Below are 24,871 nucleotides of genomic sequence, written 5' to 3'. Positions count from 1 at the left end.
AATTAACCGGTGGAACTCCTTGCCTCCAGAAGCGGTGAATGCGCCAACACTGGAAGTTTTTAAGAAGAGACTGGACAGCCATTTGTCTGAAATGGTATAGGGTTTCCTGCCTGAGCAGGGGGTTGGACTAGAAGACCTCCAAGGTCCCTTCCAACTCTCTTATTTTGTTAATTGCAGAAATTAGTAAATTCAAACATTTGACCCAGCAACCAGTTTCTATGTCCGCTCCACCCCTTTCTTAGGAACAATTCACACCCCTTTTTAAACATTTCTTGTGATTTTTTTTTCTTTGACAGCTTGAAGCACTTTTATCTATTTTTTTTTCCTATTGACTTTTTTTTTTTAAAAAAAAGTCTTTTAATGCCTTCTTAGCACTATGTCTGATGCTAGGAGGGAAAAAAGTGGAGAGTCAAGCTGTCTTGTGACTCACTCAGAGGCAGGTTAGACAGAAAGGGATCCGGTCCAAAAGAAAAAGAGAAGAAGAAATCAAAGAGAAAGAAGCCTCTGACTAATTGTGGAATTGCATCCTTCCGTGTGAGAAGGAATAGGATCTCCCATTCTGGTGACAAGGTTCAAAGGATTGTGTTAAAAGAAACCAGAGAGTGGAGGGAGGAATAATATATTGTTCTGCAGATTCCTTCTTCTCCCATTGATGGAGGAACTTTCTCTTTGCCCTGAATGTTCCGACTATTAGGTTAAATATAATTCAGAAGGTGATGCAGGAGAATGAGAAGGAGATGAAGGAGAAGGAGAAGGAGAGAGAGAAGGAGGAGGAGGAGGAGGAGAGAGAAGAAGGAGAAAGAGAAGGGGAGAAACAGGTGGAGGAGGAGAAAGAGGAGGAGAAAAAGAAAAAGGAGGAGAAAGAGAAGGAGAAAGAGGAGGAGGAGAGAGGAGGAGAAAGAGAAGGAGGAGAAAGAGGAGAAGGAGAAAAAGAAAAAGAAGGAGAAGGAGAAAGAGGAGGTGGAGGAGGAGAAAGAGAAAGAGGAGGAGAAAGAGGAGGAGGAGGAGAGAGAAGGAGAAAGAGAAGGAGGAAAAGGAGAAACTGGAGGAGGAGGAGGAGAAAGAGGAGAAAGAGGAGGAGGAGGAGAAAGAGGAGGAGAAAGAGGAGAAGAAGGAAGAGGAGGAGGAGGAGGAGAAGAAGGAGAAAGAGGAGGAGGAGAAAGAGGAGGAGGAGGAGGAGAAGAAGGAGGAGGAGGAGAAGAAGGAGGAGGAGGAGAAAGAGGACGAGGAGGAGAAAGAGGAGGAGGAGGAGGAGACTTATTTGGTCAAGTGTGATTAGACGCACAAGGAATTTGTCTCCTTCTTAATGCTAGGTTATGTTACTGCTAATTGTTACTGCTAGGTTATGTCAAAAGTGTGACAAACGTGTGTTGAAAAAAGAGGGCATATATTACTATTTTGAAACTGGAATAGTCAAAGACAACACGGAGCTGCATCAGCTGTAGGCTTGAGAAGACACAAAAACAACATCACAAGGAGGTGGCATTTTTTAAAATAATAAATTATAAGTGGGATATACTGGTATTGAGGAGGAGGAGGAGGAGGGGGAGGGGGAGGGGGAGGAGGAAGGGAACTGTGGGATCCTTGGTGTTCTCTGAGCTTGATTGTTTTCTTGCAGACGTTTCATGACCCAACTAGGTAACATCATCAGTGCTAGAAGGGAGGATATACTGGTATTGAGGAGGAGGAGGAGGAGGAGGAGGAGGAAAGGATCAGCTCGAGAGAGTAATCCCATAGCAAAGTTTACACACCAAAACTCGGTGTCAGATTAAAGCCTGGCTATTTTCCAGAACAGAAGATATTAAAACACAATTATTGATGACATTGGGCTGGGAGATAAGACCAAAGTCAGGGGATCCACAGGGAAATCTTTTTCTTTCTTCTTCCCTTCTTCCCTCCCTTCCCCCTTCCCTTTTTCTCCTTCCTTGCTTCATCCCTTTCTACTCTTTCTGAGAGTCGTTGAGGCCACTTGGAGGTTTATCTCTATCCACATTCTGGACAGAGAAGACCACTGGTTTGAAAGAAGGGTCAAAGAGGCATTAAGACTGAACAGCCCTCCCTCAATGGGGCGGGAGGGGGACATGACACCACCCTTCTCCACTCTACAACACAGTCCTTTCAGCAGCTCCAAGAAGGCTCCACACCCATTTGCACCACTCAGGTGTCCCTGAGGACACAAATAAAACCTCCAAGTGGCCTCAGCAATCCTCTGAGAGAGTACTAACGACCAGAGGACTGCAAGGAATACAATTCCTTCCATCCGCCACCCTTCAGTCAGAACCGAAGAAGCTTCTTGGATAAGAAGCGAAACCTCTTCAAGGAAAAAACAAGTCCAGTTGCCTTTTTTGGAAAAAAAAAAAAAAAGCATCTTTGGGTTTTGCACCGTCTGTTCCTAAAACAAAAAAACTCGACATCTGTTGGAAAGCTGCTGCGGCATTAATGGCGGCTGCAATTTCTGCACTGTTAGGCAAAATTAGATCATTAGAAGCTCCATGTTTCCCCCCAGCAATGGGAGAAATCTAGTTGAGAAAGGAATTGATGGGTAAACAGCAGAGACTGGGAAGAGACTTAAATCCATTGCTGAGTAGATCTTCAACTTCAGAGCTTCCACAATATCGTTCTGAGCGTAACTGGCTGTCATGCAAAGTGGCAAAACTCTCTGTTGCAGCTTCTTCCCTTTAGACAATCAAGGGTAATTTCTCTAATTGGCACGTTCGCTAACGAGAGGCATGTAAACATAAAGGCACAGAATGGGACATTAAGCCTAATGTCTCTAACTGCAGCATTATTGCCAGAGCAGCTAAACCAGGTATCTTTAAGTATAAAGTATGATGAGTTGCACAGCTGCTAGATGGGAGCGCCCAAGCATGCAAAAAGTGCCTTTTGCACCAAAGACCCAGACAGTTAACACAACTAGGCTCCTGGAATCACTTCTACAAAATACCAAATACTAAAAGTACAAAAATGATGTAGTTAGTCCTTGACTTACAGTCACAATTGAGCCCAACATGGATGTGGCTACGTGAGACATTTGTTAAGTGAGTTGTGCCACCATCTTATGACTTTTTCTTGCCACAGCGAAGTGAGTCACGGCAGTAGTTAAATTAGTAACACAGTTGTTAAGTGCATCCCCCATTGCGTTTGCTTTTCGAAAGATCGCAAAAGGGGACCACGTGACCCCAGGATACGGCAACCATCATAAATATAAACCGGTTGCCAAGCGGGCGAATTTTGATCACGTGACCATGGGGAGGCGGCAACGGTCATTAAGTAGGAAAAATGGTCCTGTCACTTTTTTCCAGTGCTGTTGTAACTTTGAACGGTTACTAAATGAACGACGGTAGGAGAAGGACTCCAGTCTGTGCCAAACCAATCCCATTGTGAAAACACAGCTAGTTAATTTTTTTTAGCAAATAAATACGCGGTTGCATACTCCGTTCTCAGGTTTTGCGACTCTGCTGTGTGCTTATTAAAGTCTGAATTCCTGCGGGAGTCCGAAAATAATGTGAATAATTCCCCATGTTATCGTGTGCGTAGCTTGCATCCAAGCTAGAAGTTGACGAGAACATACAGATCTGGAAGATCAATTGCATCGCTCTTTCTCCGTCCTGGATAATGAAATGTACCTTGTCACTTCTTGTTCCTGTTCAATTAGAATTCGGTCAACCACTTTCCCAGGCACAATTAAGAAATGGATACTCCTTCGGTGCCATTCAGTTTTATTACCTTTCCTATTATGGAAGGGAATAATAATGGCATTCTGCCAAGGGACAAGTACAGGTGTGGGCCTCACACACCTTCAACAAGCTGCACAGTCATTCCTGAAGACTTTACATCTCCATTTTCACATTGCTCCAGCTGTACAGGGAGTCCTTTTCTTACGACCACAGTTGAGCCCAAATTGTCCATTGCTAAGTGACACAGGGACTGCGGCCAAGAAATTAAAAGACGCTTGCTCCTGGGGAGGAAAGCTATGGCAAATCTAGACAGCATACTAAAAACTAGAGACATCACCCTGCCAACAAAAGTATGTATAGTCCAGGTCATGGTTTTCCCAGTTGCCATGTAGGGCTGTGAAAGTTGGACCACAAGAAAGGTTGAGTGCCAAAGAATGGAGGCCTCTGAATTATGGTGCTGGAGAAGACTCCTGCGAGTCTCCCGGACTGCAAGGTGATCAAACTGGTCAGTCCTAGAGGAGATCAACCCCAACTGCTCTTTAGAAGGCCAGATCCTGAAGTTGAAACTCAAGTACTTTGGCCACCAAATGAGAAGGAAGGACTGGAGAAGAGCCTGATGCTGGGAGAGATGGAGGGCAAGAGAAGAAGGGGACGACAGAGAATGAGGTGGCTGGAGTCACTGAAGCAGGAGGCGTGAGCTTCAATGGACTCCAGAAGATGGTAGAGGACAGGAAGACCTGGAGGAACGTGGTCCATGGGGTGGCGATGGGTTGGACATGACTTCGCAACTAACAACAACAAAGCAACACAGTGGTTAAGTGAGTTTTGCTCCATTTTATGAGCTTTCTTGCCACCGTTGCTAAACGAATCACAGCAGTTGTGAAGTTGGTCACAGGCTCATTTAATGAATCTAGCTTCCCTGTTGACTTTGTCAGAAGATTGCAAAAAGGGGATCACATGATCCCGAGAGACACTGCAACGGTCATAAATACATGCCGGTTGCCATGTTGATCCTGTCACCATGGGGACATTGCAATGGTCATAAGTGTGAAAAATGTTCGCCAAGTCACTTTTTTCAGTCTCGGTGTAATGGTCGCTAAATGAATCATTGTTAAGTCAAGGACAACCTGTAGTTACAAATGCTCCAACACTGGAAGTTTTTAAGAAGAGACTGGACAGCCATTTGTCTGAAATGGGGTAGGGTTTCCTGCCTCAGCAGGGGGCTGGATTAGATGACCTCCAAGGTCCCTTCCGACTCTATTATTATTGTTGTTGCTGTTGTTGTTATTTACTTTACTGCATTCTCACACTCCTTATGACTTTTTGACAATTTTGTTTTTTTCTTGGACACAAAAGATTTAATGGCCTCTCTTTCCGTTCTATTCATCAGCACATCACAGTCAATCTCAAAAAAGATCTCTGAACGACGTCCTCCAGCATTGCCTCACTCCTGTCTTATTCAAAATCATTTTCATCATTTTTATTTTCAGTTCCCTTCACTCTGCTGTGGAGGCCTTGTCCAGTTCTCTTCATCCATTTCCAAATCAGTTTTTTAAACCGTCTGTCAAAATCACACTGCATTTTCTCAGCCATTTTTAATCTGAGCTGCTCCCGGCTCTCTTCAACCACTCGTTTGTCGTCACTTGTTCAATATGCACATGACTCAGTTTCTCTTGCACTCGTTTTTTCCCCCTGTAATTATTCACTCATGACTTTTTTTCTCACCCACGGAATCTCACACCTTCCATTGTACCAAGCTTACCTTTTCATATTTCTCATTAGTGTAATCCTACCCACTTTTTTTTTCTCTGTGTCCCAAGCAGCTTTCATATCCTCTTTTCTTAACTGTTTTCTATTTACTCTGTTGGGAGATTAACCTATCTGGGTTTGTTTTTAGTTCTATTTCAGGATATTCTCTTCCCATGATTGTTCTACAGGTAGTCCTGCCTCCAGGTGCTTTGGAGAACAGGTTGACCCCCCCCTTCTTTGTGGCCCCTTAAATACTGAAATCCTGCTTTCGTGTCGCCCCTAGTCCTTCTCATTAAACTAGACATCCCCAATTCCTGCAACTGTTTTTTGTATGTTTCAGCCTCCAGCCCCCTAATCATCTTTGTTGCTCTTCTCTTTCTAGAGTGCCTCCCCCCCCCGCACCCCTTCCTGAGCTTTTCAAGGCAGATTCTCCCTCTGGGCAGTGTGCTATTCCTTGGTGCAATGCTAAAATTTGGGCACCTTGCAGGGAAGGCAACCAAAAAATGAATTTCTTTCTTTCTTTCTTTCTTTCTTCTTCTTCTCTCTCCCTCTCAACTTTCTATTTCAATAGTGACCCTTCCTCCCTTCTGTCTTTCTCTTTTGTTACTTTCTATTTCTTCCTTTCTTTCTTTTCCTTCCTTTTCTTTCTTTTTCTTTCTTTCTTTTCTTTTGACTTTCTATTTCCTTTCTTTTCCTTCCTTCGTCTGTCTTTTGTGACTTTCTTTCTCTCCCTCCCTCCCGCCTTCCTTCCTCCCATTCCCTCATTCTTTCCTTCCTTTCCTTCTGTCTCTCTCCCTATCTTTTGTGACTTTCTACTTCCTCCCTGTTTTTCATGATTTTCTATTTCTCTCTCTCAACTATCTCTCTATTTCAGTGGTGACCCTCCCTTCTCTCTTTTGACTTTCTATTTCTTCCTTCCTTTCTTTTTCCTTCCCTTTTTTTCTTCTGACCCTCCCTCTTTTGTGAGATTCTATTTCTTCCTTCCTTTCTTTTCCTTCATTCCTCCCTTCCTTATTCCCATCTCCTTCCTTCCTTCTCTCTCCCTTTTGTGACTTTCTATATCTTTCTTCCTTTCTTTTCCTTCCTTTCTCCCTTCCTCTTATTCCCATCTCCTTCCTTCCTTCTCTCTCCCTTTTGTGACTTTCTATTTCTTCCTTCCTTTTCCTTCATTCCTCCCTTCCTCTTATTCCCATCTCCTTCCTTCCCTCTCCCTTTTGTGACTTTCTATTTCTTCCTTCCTTTCTTTTCCTTCGTTCCTCCCTTCCTCTTATTCCCATCTCCTTCCTTCCTTCTCTCTCCCTTTTGTGACTTTCTATTTCTTCCTTCCTTTCTTTTCTGTCATTCCTCCCTCTTATTCCCATCTCCTTCCTTCCTTCTCTCTCTCTTTTGTGACTTTCTATTTCTTCCTTCCTTTCTTTTCCTTCATTCCTCCCATCCTCTTATTCCCACCTCCTTCCTTCCTTCCTTCCTCCCTCCCTCCTCTCCCTCTTTTGTGACTTTCTATTTTCTCCCCGTCTTTCATGATTATCTATTTCTTTCTCTCTCTCATCTCTCTATTTCAGTGGTTCTCAACCTTTCTAATGCGGTGACCCCATAATATAGTTCCCCATGTTGTGGTGACCCCCAAGTGGGTGTGGCCACCAATAAGAGGGAGTAGGACAGCTAGGGAAAAGGGAAAAAAATGGCAGACAGCGTGGTTTGGTGACCCCCGTGAAATGGTCATTCGACCACAAATGGGGTCCCGACCCACAGGTTGAGAACCACTGATCTATTTCAATGGTGACCTTTCTTCCCTTCCGTGTGTGTGTCTCTCTCTCTCTCATGACTCATTTCTTTTTCTCGTGATTCTCTCTGTATTTCTTGCTCTCTCCTTTCTCTCTATTTCAATGGGGACCCTCCCTCCCTTCCCTCTCTGGCCCCCCCTCCCCATTCCTGGCTGGGTCCAAAGGACCAGCGGAGCCCCCTTCAACCCGGCCACCTCCTCGATCCCCCCGGGGAGGAAAGACCCAGCCGGGACCCCTCCTCCTCCCGCCCGGCTGGAAGGAAGCGTCCTCCTCCTCCCGGGCTGGGCGCCTCCCCGGCAGCGCCCGGCCCGGCCCGGCCCGGCCCTGAAAAGCGGCGTCGGCGTTTCCCGGCGGAGGCGGTGCAGCGACGGACCTTGTCCCCCAGGGCCTCCTCTGACCATGCAGGCCCGGGTGGCGTTCCTGGGCAAGGCGAGCGGCGGTGGCGGGCCCTGCGGGGGCTCCTCGGCCGCCCGCCGGGTTCGACTCCTCCTGCAGCAGGTGGCCGGGCTGCGGGGCGGCGGATTCCGGGCCTCGCACGGCGGGACAGGCGGCCAAGGTAAGGCGGGCTCCCCCGGGAGGCCTTTCGTCCTGCCCGGGGGGAGGAGGGGGAGGAGGAGGAGGAGAAGGCGGGCGCCCCGGAGAGCCTGCAGGGCGAGGATTTGGCTCTCTCTGGAGGGGGAGGGGGCTTCGGGGTGGGGAAGGGGCTGCTTTACGATGGGGGGGGGGCGGAGAGGTCAGCTGGAGAGGCTGGGGACTTCTGGCCCTCCGTCTTTCTTTCTTTCTTTCTTTCTTTCTTTCTTTCTTTCTTTCTTTCTTTCTTTCTTTCTTTCTTTCGGAACTTTATATTTCAATGGTTACCTTTCCTCCCTCTTTCTCTCGCTTTCTCTCTTTCCTTCCTTACTTTCTGACTTTCTTTTGCAACTCTCTCTCTCTGTGTGTGTCAATGGTAACCTTTTCCTTTCCTCCCTCCCTCCCTCCCTCCCTCTCTCTCTCTCTCTCTCTCTCTCTCTCTCTTTCTTTCTTTCTCAACTTTATATTTCAATGGTTACCTTTCCTCCCTCTTTCTCTCTCTCTCTCTCTTTCCTTCCTTACTTTCTGACTTTCTTTTGCAACTCTCTCTGTCTCTGTGTGCGTCAATGGTAACCTTTTCCTTTCCTCCCTCTTTCTTTCTTTCTTTCTTTCTTTCTTTCTTTCTTTCTTTCTTTCTTTCTTTCTTTCTTTCTTTCTTTCTTTCGCGACTTTATATTTCAATGGTTACCTTTCCTCCCTCTTTCTCTCGCTTTCTCTCTTTCCTTCCTTACTTTCTGACTTTCTTTTGCAACTCTCTCTCTGTCTGTGTGTGTGTCAATGGTAACCTTTTCCTTTCCTCCCTCTTTCTTTCTTTCTTTCTTTCGCGACTTTATATTTCAATGGTTACCTTTCCTCCCTCTTTCTCTCGCTTTCTCTCTTTCCTTCCTTACTTTCTGACTTTCTTTTGCAACTCTCTCTGTGTGTGTGTCAATGGTAACCTTTTCCTTTCCTCCCTCTTTCTTTCTTTCTTTTGCAACTTTATATTTCAATGGTTACCTTTCCTCCCTCTTTCTTTCTCTCTCTTTCCTTCCTTACTTTCTGACTTTCTTTTGCAACTCTCTCTGTCTCTGTGTGTGTCAATGGTAACCTTTTCCTTTCCTCCCTCTTTCTTTCTTTCTTTCTTTCTTTCTTTCTTTCTTTCTTTCTTTCTTTCTTTCTTTCGCAACTTTATATTTCAATGGTTACCTTTCCTCCCTCTTTCTCTCTTTCTCTTTCCTTCCTTACTTTCTGACTTTCTTTTGCAACTCTCTCTCTCCGTGTCAATGGTGACCTTTTCCTTTCCTCCCTCTTTCTTCCTTTCTTCTTCCTTTCTTCCTTTCCTTCCTTCCTTCCTTCCTTCCTTCCTTCCTTCCTTCCTTCCTTTCACAACTTTATCTCTCAATGGTTACCTTTCTCTCTCTCTCTCTCTCTCCTCCCCCCCCATGGTGACCTTTTCCTTTCCTCCTTCCTTCCTTCCTTCCTTTCTTTCGCAACTTTATCTCTTAATGGTTACCTTTCTTCTCTCTCTCTCTCTCTCTCTCTCTCTCTCTCAATGGTGACCTTTTCCTTCCTTCCTTCCTTCCTTCCTTCCTTCCTTCCTTCCTTCCTTCCTTCCTTCCTTCCTTCCTTCCTTCTTGACATTCTTTGTAACTTTCTCTCAATGGTGACCTTCCTTCCTTCTTTCTGAATTTTCTTTGACTTTCTTTTGTGACTTTTTCTATCTCTCAGTGGTGACCCTTCCTCCTTTTCCCCACTTGATAATAGATATGTATGGAGAGATGGAACATAAAAACTTAATAGGTAGAGCACGATGTGGGCCCTTGTGTGGCCCAAAACTAGAAGTCGGTCTATTAAGTGTTCTGGGCGCCCTGTTGTGTGAAGACAGCCACTATTCTCGGGACTGGTGGAGAAACAGGAAAGCTACAATTCCTTCAAAGAAGAATCTAGCACTGGGGGCGGGGGGGGGGAGCACCTTGTACTCACTGCCGCTTCTCACAATGAATTTATCCCACGGTGAAACACAATTGACCCAACCCATGCTGGGCGTGCATCACGCGTAGGCTGAAATGTGGTTTGCCAACTGTGGGTTTGTGGTGACAGGCCCACATGTTGCAACAACTTTGACAGGCAGCCTTCTTTTTCTCCTTCTGCTAGATCCGTGTTTACTTTAATCTTTACTGATTGTCGGTCACATGCTTTCTGAAAATGAACCCGCTGTGCAAAGAGCCTCTCTGCCTGGCTTTCTGAGTGGCTGGGTGTCCACAGGGGGAGGGCAAAGGTGAGAATAATATGGGTATATGTTCTTCCACGCTTTTGCTGTCTGCCCTGGGCCCTTTCTCCATTGCTCAAAAGCCTTCACACAGTGTCAGGCTGCCGCCTGTGAAAATCCATAAGGTGACCAACCGTCCTCCTTTAGGGAGGACAGTCCTCCTTTTGTAAGTTCTGTCCTCCCTCAAAAAGTGTCCTCCTTCATGTCCTCCTTTTCGATATTTGAAGACTAATCTGCAGGGTTTTTTTCCCCTCATAGAATGCTCAGAACGGCGTTCCGGCATCTTTTTTTGATGGGTTTTGTTTTCAACTTTTGCATGAGCTGTGCTACTCCCACTATTGGCTTTCGAAAGCCAATAGGAATTGCTGCTGAGCGCGCCAAAACACCCGGCTGGCAAACTTTGCACATGCAAGTTGTCTGTATTATTGTTGCAATGAATAAAATGGTTCTTTTATTTACGATATTTTTTTTCTTCAATTTATTTGTGTCCTCCTTTTCATTGCAAAAAAGTTGGTCACCTTAAAATCCAGGGACCACAGAGAAGTGGCACAGAGTATAAAACAGGCGAGGCTATCTTGCCTATGTGATTGGAACCCAAATGTTCCTGAGGAATTTTCTAAAACTACAGTATTCTAGGGCTTACAGGTAACCCCCAGCGTGTGATACCTGACAGGTAGCCCTTGAGTTAAGACTGCTTATTCAAAGTCCGTGATTTTGTGACCGTTGCAGCTACACCATCATGTGATCACAATCTGAATACTCAGTGCCTCTGGCTTACAATCACGATGTTGCAGATGGCTGCGGCGATGTGATCCCAATGTCCAGTGGTCTCTGCTATCTTCTCACAAGCACCCGGAAACCTGCCCAGCCTCGTCTGTCATTCCCACCTCTTCCTGCTTAATGACCCACACGATCCTAGGGTTAAGTGGTAACCAGGACAGTCGGTGCTTGTCAACACAAACCCACACCGTCTTTATGACTGCATTGCCTAGCGACCCAAATTCCAGTCCTAATTGCCGTGTTTCTAATTGTGTGGAATAAACGCTCTGCTTTCCATAATGGAAAACTAAACCTATTTTAAACTTATCACTCCCCCAGGTTTCAGCTTGGGCATAATGGAATAATTTAACCTCTCAAATAAAATGCACGGAGACGTTGATATTGATTTTTTTACTGGAACAAGCGCTCAAATCAACGTCGTTAGGAAAGATTACGGATAAACCTGGCACGGTTTTCCCTCTATTTTTATTATGGTCCCAGCTGTCCGTACTGTATTTGTCTTTGGACAAGCCTTTTTTTTTAAAGCAAGATACTTTGCAATGTATTTTGACCCTTTTAGCATGTTTCTTACTGAATAGCTGTTGACATTACAATACTGACAATTCTTTTCAATATATATTTGCAGTAATAATAATAATAAATAATAATATTTATTATTATTATTACATATTAGATGGACAACAGAGAGAAAAAGTATGTGTTTCTGCCTATGTGTAAGCAACGATAAATAACTACCGTATTATTTCTCCCTTTCAGGTGATACTGTTAATATCGGAGACGTATCCTACAAACTCAGAAAGCCCCAAAACCCAGAACTGATCCCAGTGAACTACAGTAAGAAGCAGTATTATCTTAAAATTAACCTCTAAGTAAAAGTCTAGTCCAGGGGTAGGCAACCTTGGCTCTTTTATGACTCGTGGACTTCAACTCCCAGAATTCCTGAGCCAGCATGGCTAAGCACGGAAACTCTCCCTTTCCCCTCAGCATGGCTGGCTCAGGAATTCTGGGAGTTGAAGTCCACGAGTTATAAAAGAGCCAAGGTTCCCCACCCCTGTCCTATATCAGAGGTCCTCAACCTTGGCTCTTTTATGACTGGTGGACTTCAACTCCCAGAATTCCTCAGCCAGCATGGGGGAACTATGGCCCCTTCGTGACTGGTGGACTTCAACTCCCAGAATTCCTGAGCCAGCATGGCTCAGCTTGGAAACCTCTCCCTTTCCCCTCAGCATGGCTGGCTCAGGAATTCTGGGAGCTGAAGTCCATGAGTCATAAAAGAGTCAAGGTTGCCTACCATTGAACTAGGATAACTCTCCAGGACACAATTCAATGCTGTATTAAATGTTGAATTCAGTTACTTTTATTGTTGGTCACCCTGTTTTCTTTGAAATTATTGTTACTCTTGTATTTCTGGGGTCCGTTGAAATCAGTCTAAGCGGTCTTCCAAGGTAGAACACATTCAAGTAGCCCAGGGGTCCTCCAACTTGGCCCTTTGATGACTTGTGGACTTCAACTCCCAGAATTCCTCAGCCAGCCTCCATTTTGTTGGTTAGATTTAAGACAGGGGTCTTCCAACTTGGCCTTTTTATGACTCACGGACTTCAACTCCCAGAATTCCTGAGCCAGCATGGCTCAGCTTGGAAACCTCTCCCTTTCCCCTCAGCATGGCTGGCTCAGGAATTCTGGGAGTTGAAGTCCACCAGTCATAAAAGAGCCAAGGTCACCTACCCCTAGTCTAGCTGAATATATTTTATTGCATAATCCTTGGTGCACAGAATACCAGAACGTCAGAAATGTTGTTCTACCATAAATAAAATTGACCAAACAATATTCAGCTGGTCACCAAACTCCAGTTGAATGTAGTCAGGTTCTCCATCTTCTAAAATGTCAGGCAGAAATCTATCTATCTATCTATCAATCTATCTATCTATCTATCTATCTATCTATCTATCTATCTATCTATCTATCTATCTGTGGTTGTTGCGATGTTAACGTGTTAGTGAAAACTCAGAACGCCTTGCAGAGAAGACAGCATGAAAAAAAATGCAGCAAATAAATAGCACAACACAACTAGGTTCAATACGCATTTGCTCCACAAATTTTCATTCAGTGCAGGTTGTCCTTGGTTTAACGACCATTTTTGTCGCTAAGTGAGACAGTTAAGTGACTTTTGCCCCATTTTACCATCTTGTCACAAGTGAATCCCTGCAGTTGTTAAGAGTCAGTAAGGCGGTCGTTAAGCGAATCCTGATTCCCCCGTTGACTTTGCTCGTCAGAAGTTCACAAAAGGGTGTCACGTGACCCCCGGGACGCTGCAACCGTCATACATATGAGTCAGTTGCCAAGTGTCCGATTGTAAATCACATAACCCCAGGGATGCTGCAGTGGCCGTGTGAAAAATGATTATAAGTCACTTTTTTCAGTTCTGTCGTAACTTGGAACGGTCACTAAATGAAATGTTGCATTTTGGACTCGGACCAAACCCTCTTAGTTGTTTTATTCCCACCATAGCTACAACTTAAAGTGAGCTTTGTAATCCTCATCTAAGTGACCTATCCTTTTTGGATGGCTACGATAATTAATACTTCTAACAATCCCATCCAATTAAAGCAGGCAATTGCATTAGTTATATAGTGGATTGCAATTTTTTTTTCTACCCATTTACTCACAGGTCACTTTTTTTAAAAAATGTGACTGTTCAAATATCCATTTCCTCGTAATCTCTCATAAACCAGATTACAGAGATTAGCAATTTCTTTAATGCAGACGTTGGCTCGCAAAACAGTGGCTGAAAATTGGCAAAGAGTAGCTTTTAAGATTTTCACAGTCCTGTAGAGAGCACACTCAACAAAATGAATACCGGTCAAAAGTTATTTATTTACCTCGCCCCGTCAGCCAACTTTTTCACCATACAATAAGATTTTAGGGATAGATTTTGATTGATTATGTGCTATCAAATTGTTTTCAGTTCCTAGCAATCACATAGATTTATTTTTTGCACGACAATTTAAAGGCAAAGCATTCACACGACACCCCTTTATAGAGATGGAGCACAATTACCACTTTCAAAAATAATTAACTTTATTGGCGCTTGCTCCACCAATTTACCCATAATGTTAAAAGCGGAATAGCTTTGATTCAAGTTGAATCTGATATCATGAGTGGCATTTTAAGATAGATATACTAAGCTTTTTTTGGTGATTTATCCTTGTGGTTCAGGCATCTTGGAAATTTTAATATCTATTTCTGCATTTATGATGCAGCATAATTGATATTATGCTGCGTCATAAATGCAGAAATAGATATTAGTTTAATAAATATTAAACTGAAGAATTTGTTTTAAATGCTGGATGCTTACATATCAAAATCAAGACTGGTGGTAATGATTTTAACAACAACAAAAAAATCATGGTTTTACGGTGGGGGGACCTGGAAGTTTGTGTCAATTTTAGGTTTTAATTTTACATGACCTGTGTTTATTTAATGCAAGGCTTCGTTACATTAAATGTATTTTATGTGTTTCCAGGTTGATTTTGGTTTGCGCTTCGCTGAGGTCCATTTGCAAATAAAATGTTTCTAATAAGATCTAGTTCTTTGTGATGTTTAAAGCAAGGAGAGAATTGTTATCGCGAGTTTTCTTAAAATGATTTTTTTACAAAACAAACACCAAGATTTCTGAAGAGTGGAGAGAGAGCAGAAAGGCTGTTGAAATGAAACAAGATAAAATACCTAGAAGAACTGTTGAAAGAGGAAACTTTTTTACTGTTCTGGGCTCCTTAGCTGCATTGATGAATTCTATAAATAAGCTCAACTAAATATTTGTGACCTTAAGCAGTGCCTAGAAGCTGTTCTGTTAGACGCAAACAAAGGATTAAAATTCTAGACTAAATATTAGATAAATGAAGATAAGTAGAAAGCCACAAATGCATTTGGGGGTTTAACCGGCTATCTCCTTCAGCCTTTGGAATATTCTTGTTTTCAGAACAGCATTTGTCTCATTTATGTTCTGTTCTTCATGAAAGATCGTTTTAAATTTAGTTTCTATTTTAGGCCTTTCTTAAGTGCAATCCAATTTCTTTTCTTCAAACTGTAGCTAAAATAGAACGAACTAAACTTACTAATTTGCTAGCAGCATTCAGTTATATTGCAAAAAAAAGATTTCTATTAGAGTTGCAAGTCCTTTAGCAATGTAAAAATCTGTGAGATTTAAGGCCAGAGTTAAGATTGTTGATGTTGTCTCACTGTCTACAACAGTGGTTCTCAACCTGTAGGTCGGGACCCCATTTGGGGTCGAGCGACCATTTCATGGGGGTCACCAAACAACGTAGTCCGCCATTTTTTCCCCCTTTTCCTTAGCTGTGCTACTCCCTTTTATTCTATTGGCTTTTGAAAGCCAATAGAATAGACTCTCTTGAATAGAGTCTAATTCTATTGGCTTTCAAAAGCCAATAGGAATTGTCCAGGCTGTCTCTGCCCTGCTGAGCCCGCCAAAAGTCCCATTCTGCAAACAGTGCTGCACCACTTGAGTAGTCCTCGACTTACGACCGGTTGAGTAGTCCTCGACTTATGACCGGTTGGGGGGGGGGTCGTGGCATTAAAAAGGTTGAGAACCACTGGTCTACAAAGCCCTGAAGCTGGAAATTCAGATTAAGAGACATGACCCACAGTTGAGAATTATCTTATAATATACAGAGTCACATAGGCTTCGTAAAAGCCATCCCGAGTCATCCTTGTGGAGAGATGATCGGCAAACAAATTTAATAAGTGCTAAAATAAATAATAATTGAGGACCGGGGGGGTGGAGGGAAAAGGGGGTGGGTCTGAAGCACTTCATCAAATCAAACCAACATTTAGGACTGCTCTTCAGGCATTTGTCAATTGGGCAGTTTAATTTTAGAGTCACTAACTTCTGAAAAGAAATTCACTTGTTATAGTGTTGCAAATCCCATTCCGTTTTCTAGATTGGTTGGTTAGATGGTGTAGATGTTGATGAACCTCTGAAGGTTAATGAATCTTAAGTAGATCCCAAGAAGCTCAGAGTGAGTATGGAGGTAGATCAATTTCTCAAACCAGATTGGGTTTACTATTGTCAGAAGTAAAGTCTTCATCCTGGTTCATCCAAGCCGGGAATAAATAAGCAACATGGCGACTGTTTTGGGAAGAAGGTTACGGTTTATTGGAGAAGCAGAAAGATGGTCCTTGCAGGAAGGAGCAGAGGAGAAGAAAGAGGAGTTGAGCACATGGGCAGTAGGTTTTTATACCCCCTCTAGCCTTGTTTGGAATAGTTTCCTGTTCCTGTGGCATGAACCTTGAGGCTATTTCTGAGTGTTTTTCTAGGCCTTGATATCTGTGGTTTAATCCTATTATCATATCCTGCTTCCCAGGTGATGGGGCTAATGACTCTTAGAGTTTGGGTGGGGCATGCAGATGTTCTCTTTGTCTTCTTGAGTGCTCTGGCTTCAACTTTCTGATGGTTTTACATCTGCATTTGTATGGGGCTAGCTCTTGCTTGGGGCAGAGAGATAGATTTGGGGCCAGGTTTGGTTTTAAAAAGTCCTTTTGAGGAAAATATATATTTTTCTGCCCTTTTAATATTTCCTTCTCTGGGCTAACTTCCCTCACTATTGATCTGTTGCTTGAGTTGTGGAATAACTCTGCCTCCAGGGTCTTATGTCCTCGGTATTCGATATCGGATCTTGTCATGCAGTGTGATGTTGAGGATCATCAAGCAGGAGGGCAGGTGACTTGTGTGATTGTGGTGGGATAAAACTGGTTGGACTGTTGAAGGAAAAATCTTCATCAGGGTCCGGTCCAAGCTGGGAATAAATAAAATGGAGGACTGCTTTGGAAAGAAAGTTGTTTATTGAAGAGGGGAGCCAGACAGAAAGATGGCTCTGGAAGAAAAGAGAGAGCACATGTAATAGGGAGTGGGTTTTTAATACCCTCTTGGGCTTTTGTTTGGAGTTGTTTCCTGTTCCTTTTGAGGCTTTGTATTTCCTGTGTCATGTACTTTGACCTGAGTCTGAGTGTGCCCCTTTGGCATCTGTGGGTTAATCCTATTATGTCCTGTCTTAGAGTTTGGGTGGGGTATGTAGGTTTTAAGGGCCTTTGTCTTCCTGATCTCTTCAGCTTCTAGCTGGAGGGCTCCAACCTTCCTGAATGGATTATTACATCTGCGTTTCTAAAAGCTGGTTTCTGCTGAGTTGCAGAAGGTTGTAAAAGGGGGACATTAAAACGGTCATAAATATGAGTCAGCTGCCAAGCATCTGAATGTAAAACAGGTGACTGTGGGGATACCTCAACGGTCGCAAGTCTGAAAAATCGTCCTAAGTCCCTTTTTCCGCTGCCGTTGTAACTTTGAACGGTCACTAAACGAACTGTGGTAAGCTATAATTCACATTTGTCATGAGAACCTCTTTCAGGTGCTCTAGGCAATCCTGGGACGTCGGGCTTTCCGACAAGGTCAACGTGTGTATTTGCAGTTGTGCATTTGCAATTCGCACAAAAGCCCTTGCCTCTCCTAGGGATTGCACTCTTCCCTAGTCTCCTGTTCTTCAGTTGTTGCTTTGTTTTTCTTTCCCCTTTACTCTAGTGAAGTTGTGTACTTGTTTCCTGAGGGTGACACACTCCGTTCCTTGGTTCCTGCCCACAGAATGCGATTCCCGATTTCATCGTATCCGTGCTCTTTTTCCCTCGCAGCTGCTTCTGTCCAACAGGGAAGAAATTAACCATGGGAAAGGAAGGGCATCGCCACAAATAAATAAATGGAGAGTTAGTTTTCATGCAGTCCATGGAAAACAATATGATAGTGTGGGATGTCAGCCCCCCCCCCAGAAGGAAATATTAAAAGGGCAGAAAAATATATTTCCTCAAAGGATCTTAAAGAGGCAGAAAAGCATGCCTTTTCTTAATAGCCCCAGGTCTCCCTCCCCCCAAGCAGAAACCAGCTCTGCACAAATGCAGATGTAAATAATCCAGGAAGGTTAGAAGCCTCCAGCTAGAACATTAAGAAGACAAAGACACCTCAAATCTACATACCCCACTCAAACTCTAAGACAGGACGTAATAGGATTAACTCACAGATGCCAAAGGGACACAGGTCAGAATACATGATACAGGAAATACAAAGCCTCAAACAGGAACAGGAAACAACCCCAAACAAAAGGCTCCAGAGCAGTGGTTCTCAACCTTTTCATACGGCGACCCCCGGCCACACGGACGTGGCGCGCATGCGCGGGGGGCGGCCCCCATGCGCGGCGCGCATGCGCGGCACGGTCCCCTAAGGGGGAAAAATGGCGGATCGCATTGTTTGGCGACCCCCGTAAAATGGTCGTTCGACCCCAAATGGGGTCGCGACCCATAGGTTGAGAACCGCTGCTCCAGAGGGTATAAAAACCCACTCCCTGCATGTGCTCACTCTCTTTTCTGCCAGAGCTATCTTTCTGTCTGGCTCTCCTCTTCAACCAACTGCAATCTTCTTTCTAAAGCAGTCTCCATTTTGTTTATCCCTGGCTTGGACCGGACCCTGATGAAGACTTTTCCTTCAGCAATAGCAAATCTGTTGCAGAGATGGAGGGTCGTCCGTGCAAATGGGCCGGCTTCGTCCAAAGAGGAGGTCAAGCACTTACCTAGAGTAGGAAGGAGAAAAAGAAATTCAAAGGAGTCTGAAAGTTATTTTTAGGCGAAACGAAGGATGCAAACGGTCCTCTACTTAAAACAGTTGATTTCGTTCCATTCAAAGTGACACAGCACGGGAAAAAAAGGAATTTATGACGTTTTTCACTGATAGCCCTTGCAGCATCCCCCAGGGTCACGTGATCAAAATTCGGAGGCATGTACTTACGATGGTTGCAGTGTCCTGAAATTGGACAGAAGTTCACACGACCGTCCTTGCATTCAGTTTCAGATTCCCTGGCTCAGTCTGTGATCCAGCATCTCAGATGGATCATGCAGAAGGATCTCCTGGGGCAAGATGTTTTCCTGATTGGACCTCCGGGACCGCTTCGGCGTTCGATTGCCATGCAATACCTGGTAAGGTTTGGGCCGTGGAGGGATTCAAATAGGGGAACAACCAGTTCTCTGCGTGGATGCCGCTTCCGGACGTCCGTTCTATCTACCTTATCCATCCATCCATCCATCCATCCATCCATCCATCCATCCATCCATCCAGTGGTGGGATTCAAACAGGGGAACAACCGGTTTTCTGTGTGGATGCTGCTTCCGGAAGTCCATTCTGGGCCTGCTGGGCAACAAAACATTAGCTACCGGTTCTGCCGAAGCGTTGAGGACCAGCTGAATCCCACCACCGGTTTTGGGGAGATTTTCATCAGAGTTTCTCACCCTTTGGCAACTTTGAGATGTCTGGACTTCAACTCCCAGAATTCCCCAGTCAGCTATTCCCCCCCCCCCCCAAAAAAAAATCCAAGAGAAGCTTCTTGCATGAGGTTAATTTTGCATGCAGGAAATTAATGTTGATGGCAATTGTCAATCATCCAGATCTTGGTTGTCCCAAAGGTGTTTTATCAGGAAGCAACCTGACTTTTTTGGTAATAATAGTAGTAGTAGTAGTAGTAGTAGTAGTAATAATAATAATAATAATAATAATAATAATAATAATAATAATAATAATAATAATCTGTAATACCATCAAACATCCACATCTGCCTATCCCAGATTCTGGGTAAGGACTCGATAGGTAGACAAAATGCCAAATCCAGTCTGAACATCTGGCTGACTGTGCGATGATCAATAATAATAATAATAATAATAATAATAATAATAATAATAATAATAATAATAATAATGTTGGAAGGGATCTTGGAGGTCATCTAGTCCAACCCCCCTGCTCAGGCAGGAAACCCTATACCATTTCGGACAAATGGCTGTCCAGTCTCTTCTTAAAAACCTCCAGTAATTGAATTTAGCTGGTTTTCTTTTTGAGTAAACAGGCAAGAAATGAGGAAAAAAAAGCCCTGGTAATAATAGTAATAATAAAGTTGGGAGGGACCTTGGAGGTCATCTAGTCCAACCCCCTGCTCAGGCAGGAAACCCTATACCATTTCAGACAAATGGCTGTCCAGTCTCTCCTTAAAGACTTCCAATGTTGGAGCATTCACCGCTTCTGGAGGCAGGTGGTTCCACTGGTTAATTGTTCTAAATGTCAGGAAGTTTCTTTTTAGTTCCTGGTTGGTTTTCCGCTTGATTAATATCCATCCGTTGATTCTTGTTCTGCCTTCAGGGGAATAGGTTGACCCCCTTTTTTTCTGTAAAAGCCCCCCCCCCGAAATATTGGAACCCTGGCTTTCATGTCACCCCTAGTCCTTCTTTTCGTGAAACTAGACGCACTCAATTCCTGCAACCGTTTCTTCAGCCTTAGATTTCCTTCCAATTCGGTGGCGGTTTGGGCTTGTGCTGCGTGGAATAATTTGGGGTTAAATTCTGCAGCTTATAAATATTTGCCTTGTCCAATAAAATCCCACTTTCTGTAGGAACTGACCAAAAGAGAAGTGGAATATATGGCCCTTTCCAGAGACACGACCGAAACCGATCTCAAACAACGACGGGAGATCCGAGCCGGCACTGCCTTCTACATTGATCAAGTGAGTAGCAAAACTCGCTTTCGCCCTTCTGGATTTATTTGCTACAAACCCAAAGGGTTCACCTGTAGAAACTGACCGGTCCACCTGTCGGATTTCACCGTTGGGAGAACAGCTGTATCTCTTGGACGTTTTAGAGGCAACAGGGCTTGAAATCTGTGACAAGAGCCATGAGCAAATCCTGTTTTAAACTCTGTTGCCTTATTCTGAATCAGCGGAGCACAACCTTAGCTAGATAAATCAGGTGTGTGTGTATGTTTCAACTCGATGGGAAACGGTTTTGTACGTCGCAAATGTTTTGAAAGGAAAATGGTAGCTTTTTAGTTGCGCAAGTTTCGCTTTGGGGGGGGGGGTTTCCAAGGCAGGAACGTCCAGTAAGGATCCGTGTTTCATTTTTGCTTTCTTAATTTGGCTTCCCCCCCCCCCTGCAAATTCCTTCTGCTCTAATTTTAATATGCCTTCCCCACTTTAACAGGTCGTTCTCATCTTAACAATCGTTCATTTAGTGACCGTTCAGAGTTTCAGGCGAAAGCAATAGCAGATTGCTCCGTCCCATATTTGGGTAGACCAGGTGCTCTGTTAGACGGCTTTCACCAGAAAACACCTAATCTCTCCTCCCTGGTACAGCTGACAAAAGCAAAGAGGACCCGTGGCCTAGAGGTTAATCCAGCTCCAGCTGCCTAACGTGCAACCGGCCCGGGTTCGAATCTCAGAAGGGTATGGTTAGCTGATGAGAGCTAAATAGCTCGAAATAGCTATACTAATCTCCCTTTAATTCTTTGTGGGCAATATCTGAATTTAACACACACACACACACATATGGGTTCATGTATATTCAAGCCATTAATATAGGCGTTTGCTACTGCTGTTTATGCAATTCTAAGATTCAGTTCTAAGTCTGATTGTTGGACTAAGAGAAGACTTAACTCCTTCCTATATCCATCTTGCCCCCATCCTTCCCATCTTGAATAGGAATAGAATAGAATAGAATAGAATAGAATAGAATAGAATAGAATAGAATAGAATAGAATAGAATAGAATAGAATAGAATAAATATTGGAATATAGAATAGAATAGAATAGAATAGAATAGAATAAATATTGGAATATAGAATAGAATAGAATAAATATTGGAATATAGAATAGAATAGAATAGAATAGAATAAATATTGGAATATAGAATAGAATAGAATAGAATAGAATAAATATTGGAATATAGAATAGAATAGAATAGAATAGAATAGAATAGAATAAATATTGGAATATAGAATAGAATAGAATAGAATAGAATAGAATAAATATTGGAATATAGAATAGAATAGAATAAATATTGGAATATAGAATAGAATAGAATAGAATAGAATAAATATTGGAATATAGAATAGAATAGAATAGAATAGAATAGAATAAATATTGGAATATAGAATAGAATAGAATAAATATTGGAATATAGAATAGTATAGAATAGAATAGAATAGAATAGAATAAATATTGGAATATAGAATAGAATAGAATAGAATAAATATTGGAATATAGAATAGAATAGAATAGAATAGAATAGAATAGAATAGAATAGAATAGAATAGGAATAGAATAACAACATTGGAAGGGATCTTGGGGGTCTTCTAGTCCAACCCCCTTTTCAGGCAAGAAACCCTACACCAATTCAGACAAATGGCTGTCCAATCTCTTCTTAAAAACTTCCAGTGTTGGAGCATTTACTGCTTCTGGAGGCAGGTTGTTCCACTGGTTAATTGTTCTAACTGTCAAGAAGTTTCTCCTTAGTTCCAGGTTGCTTCTCTCCTTGATTAGTTTCCATCCATTGCTTCTTGTCCTGCCTTCAGGCGCTTTGGAGAAGAGCTTGACTCCCTCTTCTTTGGGGCTGCCCCTGATTATTATTAATTTTTCATCAATTTTAGCATGACCATTTATTGTTTTAGCGTTGCCGATTGTGAGTGAACGAAGAATTCCTCTGTTCTCGATGGGGTGGGGGCAAGCTGAATAAGATCCAGAGGTCTTCTCTGCCAAGTCCTTTTGTGAACTATCCCCGGCCGTTCCTCTCCCCCGCTGCTGATTTTTGTTTCGATTCCTAAGTGCGCGGTCCGGGCCGCTACGGAAGGTCGGATCCTGGTTCTGGAAGGCCTGGAGAAGGCGGAGCGGAACGTTCTGCCCGTCTTGAACAACTTGCTGGAGAACCGGGAAATGCAGCTGGAGGACGGGCGGTTCCTGATGTCGGCCGAGCGTTACGATAAACTGCTGAAGGTAAGCAGACGCCTCGGAGCTCCTTCAGAATTGACAGCCGAGTAGGCTGCACGGACTTAATGCATCTCCATGAACGCTCGCCAAGGAATGCGTAACCTTTCCAAAAGTTTATTTTACAGGTTGTCACGTAGCCAGGACTTGCAGCTGGGTTGCTTTTCACCCCAGTGGCCTCTCCTTTCCTTCTGTGTCCCTGAACGCTAGCGCCGTGTGCACCCCCGGGGTGCGTTGATGTTGACCGGTAAAGGAGAATATTTGTAGCTAAGGGTTGAAAGGAAGAGTCCTTGGGGGCTCTCTCGGAGCTTGGATGTTTTCTTGCAGGCGTTTCGTGACCCAAGTAGGGAACATCTTCAGGGCTGGAAGGGAGTGGGGTTTAAGGAAGAGGAGGAAGAGAAGAAGAAAGGGAGGAGGAGGAGGAGAAGAAGAAAGGGAGGAGGAGGAGGAGGAAGACTATGGGATCCTTGATGCTCTCTGAGCTTGCTTGTTTTCTTACGGACGTTTCATTAGCCAAACTAGGTAACATCATCAGTGCTGGAAGGGAGTGGGTTTGTGGAAAGGAGGAGGAGGAGGAGGAGGAGGAGGAGGAGGACTGTGGGATCCTTGATGCTCTCTGTGCTGGGTGGTTTTCTTGCAGGCGTTTCATGACCCAAATAGGTAACAACATCAGTGCTAGAGGTGCATGGGGTTTAAGGAGGAGGAGAAGGGAACTATGGAGTCCTTGGTGCTCTCTGAACTGGGTGGTTTTCTTGCAGACGTTTCATAACCCAACTAGGTAACATCATCAGTGCTAGAAGGGAGAAGGAAGAGGAGTGTGGGGTCCTCAGTGCTCTCTGAGCTTGGTTGTTTTTTGCAGATGTTTCAACACCCAACTGAGTAACAGCATCAGTATTACAAGGGCATGGGGTTTCTGGAGAAGGAGAAAGGGAGGAGGAGGGGGGGAGTCTTATAGAGTCCTTGGTGCTCTCTGAGCTTGTTTGTTTTCTTGCAGACCTTTCATTACGCAAACTCAGTAACGTCATCATGCCTTAATTGAATTCTCTATCCCTGAAGCCATTGCTGAATTCTAATTCTAATAATAATAATAATAATAATTTAAAAACAGTTTTTATTTTATTTACTTGGTGTTTAGGAGCACGACAAAGAAGAGCTGGACTCTTGGAGGATTGTTAGAGTCAGTGAGAACTTCCGGGTGATTGCCTTGGGGCTTCCAGTACCCCGATATGTGGGCAACCCACTAGACCCACCACTTCGATCGAGGTTTCAGGCCAGAGATGTTTATTATCTACCCTTCAAGGTAAGCAAACGTTGCACATTTTAATCTTAAAAAGCTGGACTGAAACCTAGTGCACATATTCCTTCGTGGCCAACCCATTAATTAATTAAAAAAAGAAAGCTGTACTCCAGATTAAAAGCAATTTCATTTTTTTCTGAAGCTCAGCACTTTGGTATATAGAAGACCGACGGTATATAAAGCGTTTCTGAGCCAGCAATAAAACCAGATCCAACCTGTTAAAAACCTAGATGATCATATCCTGGGTTATATCCTCGCACAAGAAGATTCCTGCAATGATTTGTGATGCTTTTTTTGTTTCAGGACCACCTTTCCCAGCTGTACTTTATTGGAAAGAACGTGTCAACAGAAAGGTAAATAGGCACATTAAATCTCTGCAGAAGGGTTGAAACGCCTCTTTCAAGTTGCCTCGGAGTTTAAATATTTGTAATAGGATGACAAACTCTGTAATAAACCAAACCTCAAACCTTGAACCGGGCTGAGCCGAAATTCTGATTGCGTGAGACTCTGATTCGTATTGCAAGTTGGTTCACTCTGACTTAAATCGTGCGGGCTTTTTCGAAAACGGGGGTAAATTAAATCACGGTTCCCTGAATTCAGATACAGAGGAAAGAATTCTGTGGAGGTTCTCCATCACGCAGGTCCTGGTTGTCCCAGAGATGCTGTTTTTTTTTCAGGAGGCAACTGGACTTTTTGGTTTTGCTTTGAAGACGTTTCGCTTCTCATCCCAGAAGCTTCTTCAGCTCCGGCTGGATGGTGGGGAACGGGAGGGTTTATACTCAGGATCCAAAAAGATCTGGACAAACTTGAACAATGGGCCCTATCCAAAAAAATTCGTTTCAACGTGGAGAAAAGCAAAGTCTTACATTTAGGCAGGAAAAACCAAAGAAACAAATACAGATTGGGCGAGACCTGGTTCAA

At 43.6% G+C, this 24,871-nt stretch overlaps 1 protein-coding gene across 2 annotated transcripts in view; it reads left to right on the top strand.

The window, feature by feature from the left end:
* The first annotated feature begins 7,429 nt into the window (after nucleotides 1-7,429).
* LOC120296759 (von Willebrand factor A domain-containing protein 8-like) overlaps nucleotides 7,430-24,871 on the top strand; it is a 51,156-nt gene continuing 33,714 nt past the window's right edge. Inside the window, exons 1-8 of one of the 2 annotated variants that reach the window (XM_039318721.1) lie at nucleotides 7,627-7,766; nucleotides 9,914-10,037; nucleotides 11,565-11,642; nucleotides 18,706-18,836; nucleotides 20,294-20,404; nucleotides 22,495-22,662; nucleotides 23,789-23,953; nucleotides 24,254-24,303. In XM_039318721.1, the coding sequence (XP_039174655.1) occupies nucleotides 18,753-18,836; nucleotides 20,294-20,404; nucleotides 22,495-22,662; nucleotides 23,789-23,953; nucleotides 24,254-24,303 (578 nt within the window). In that variant the 5' untranslated portion in view covers nucleotides 7,627-7,766; nucleotides 9,914-10,037; nucleotides 11,565-11,642; nucleotides 18,706-18,752. Of the gene's footprint in view, nucleotides 7,767-9,913; nucleotides 10,038-11,564; nucleotides 11,643-18,705; nucleotides 18,837-20,293; nucleotides 20,405-22,494; nucleotides 22,663-23,788; nucleotides 23,954-24,253; nucleotides 24,304-24,871 lie in introns of both variants that reach the window. The other variant, XM_039318720.1, reaches the window with a different exon arrangement.

Source organism: Crotalus tigris, unplaced genomic scaffold (genome assembly GCF_016545835.1).
Source record: "Crotalus tigris isolate CLP2741 ecotype Arizona unplaced genomic scaffold, ASM1654583v1 scf7180000021472.79164, whole genome shotgun sequence".
Lineage (NCBI taxonomy): Eukaryota > Metazoa > Chordata > Lepidosauria > Squamata > Viperidae > Crotalus > Crotalus tigris.
The sequence above is the reverse complement of the archived record's forward strand: the minus strand, read 5'-3'. Positions and strand labels throughout refer to the sequence as shown.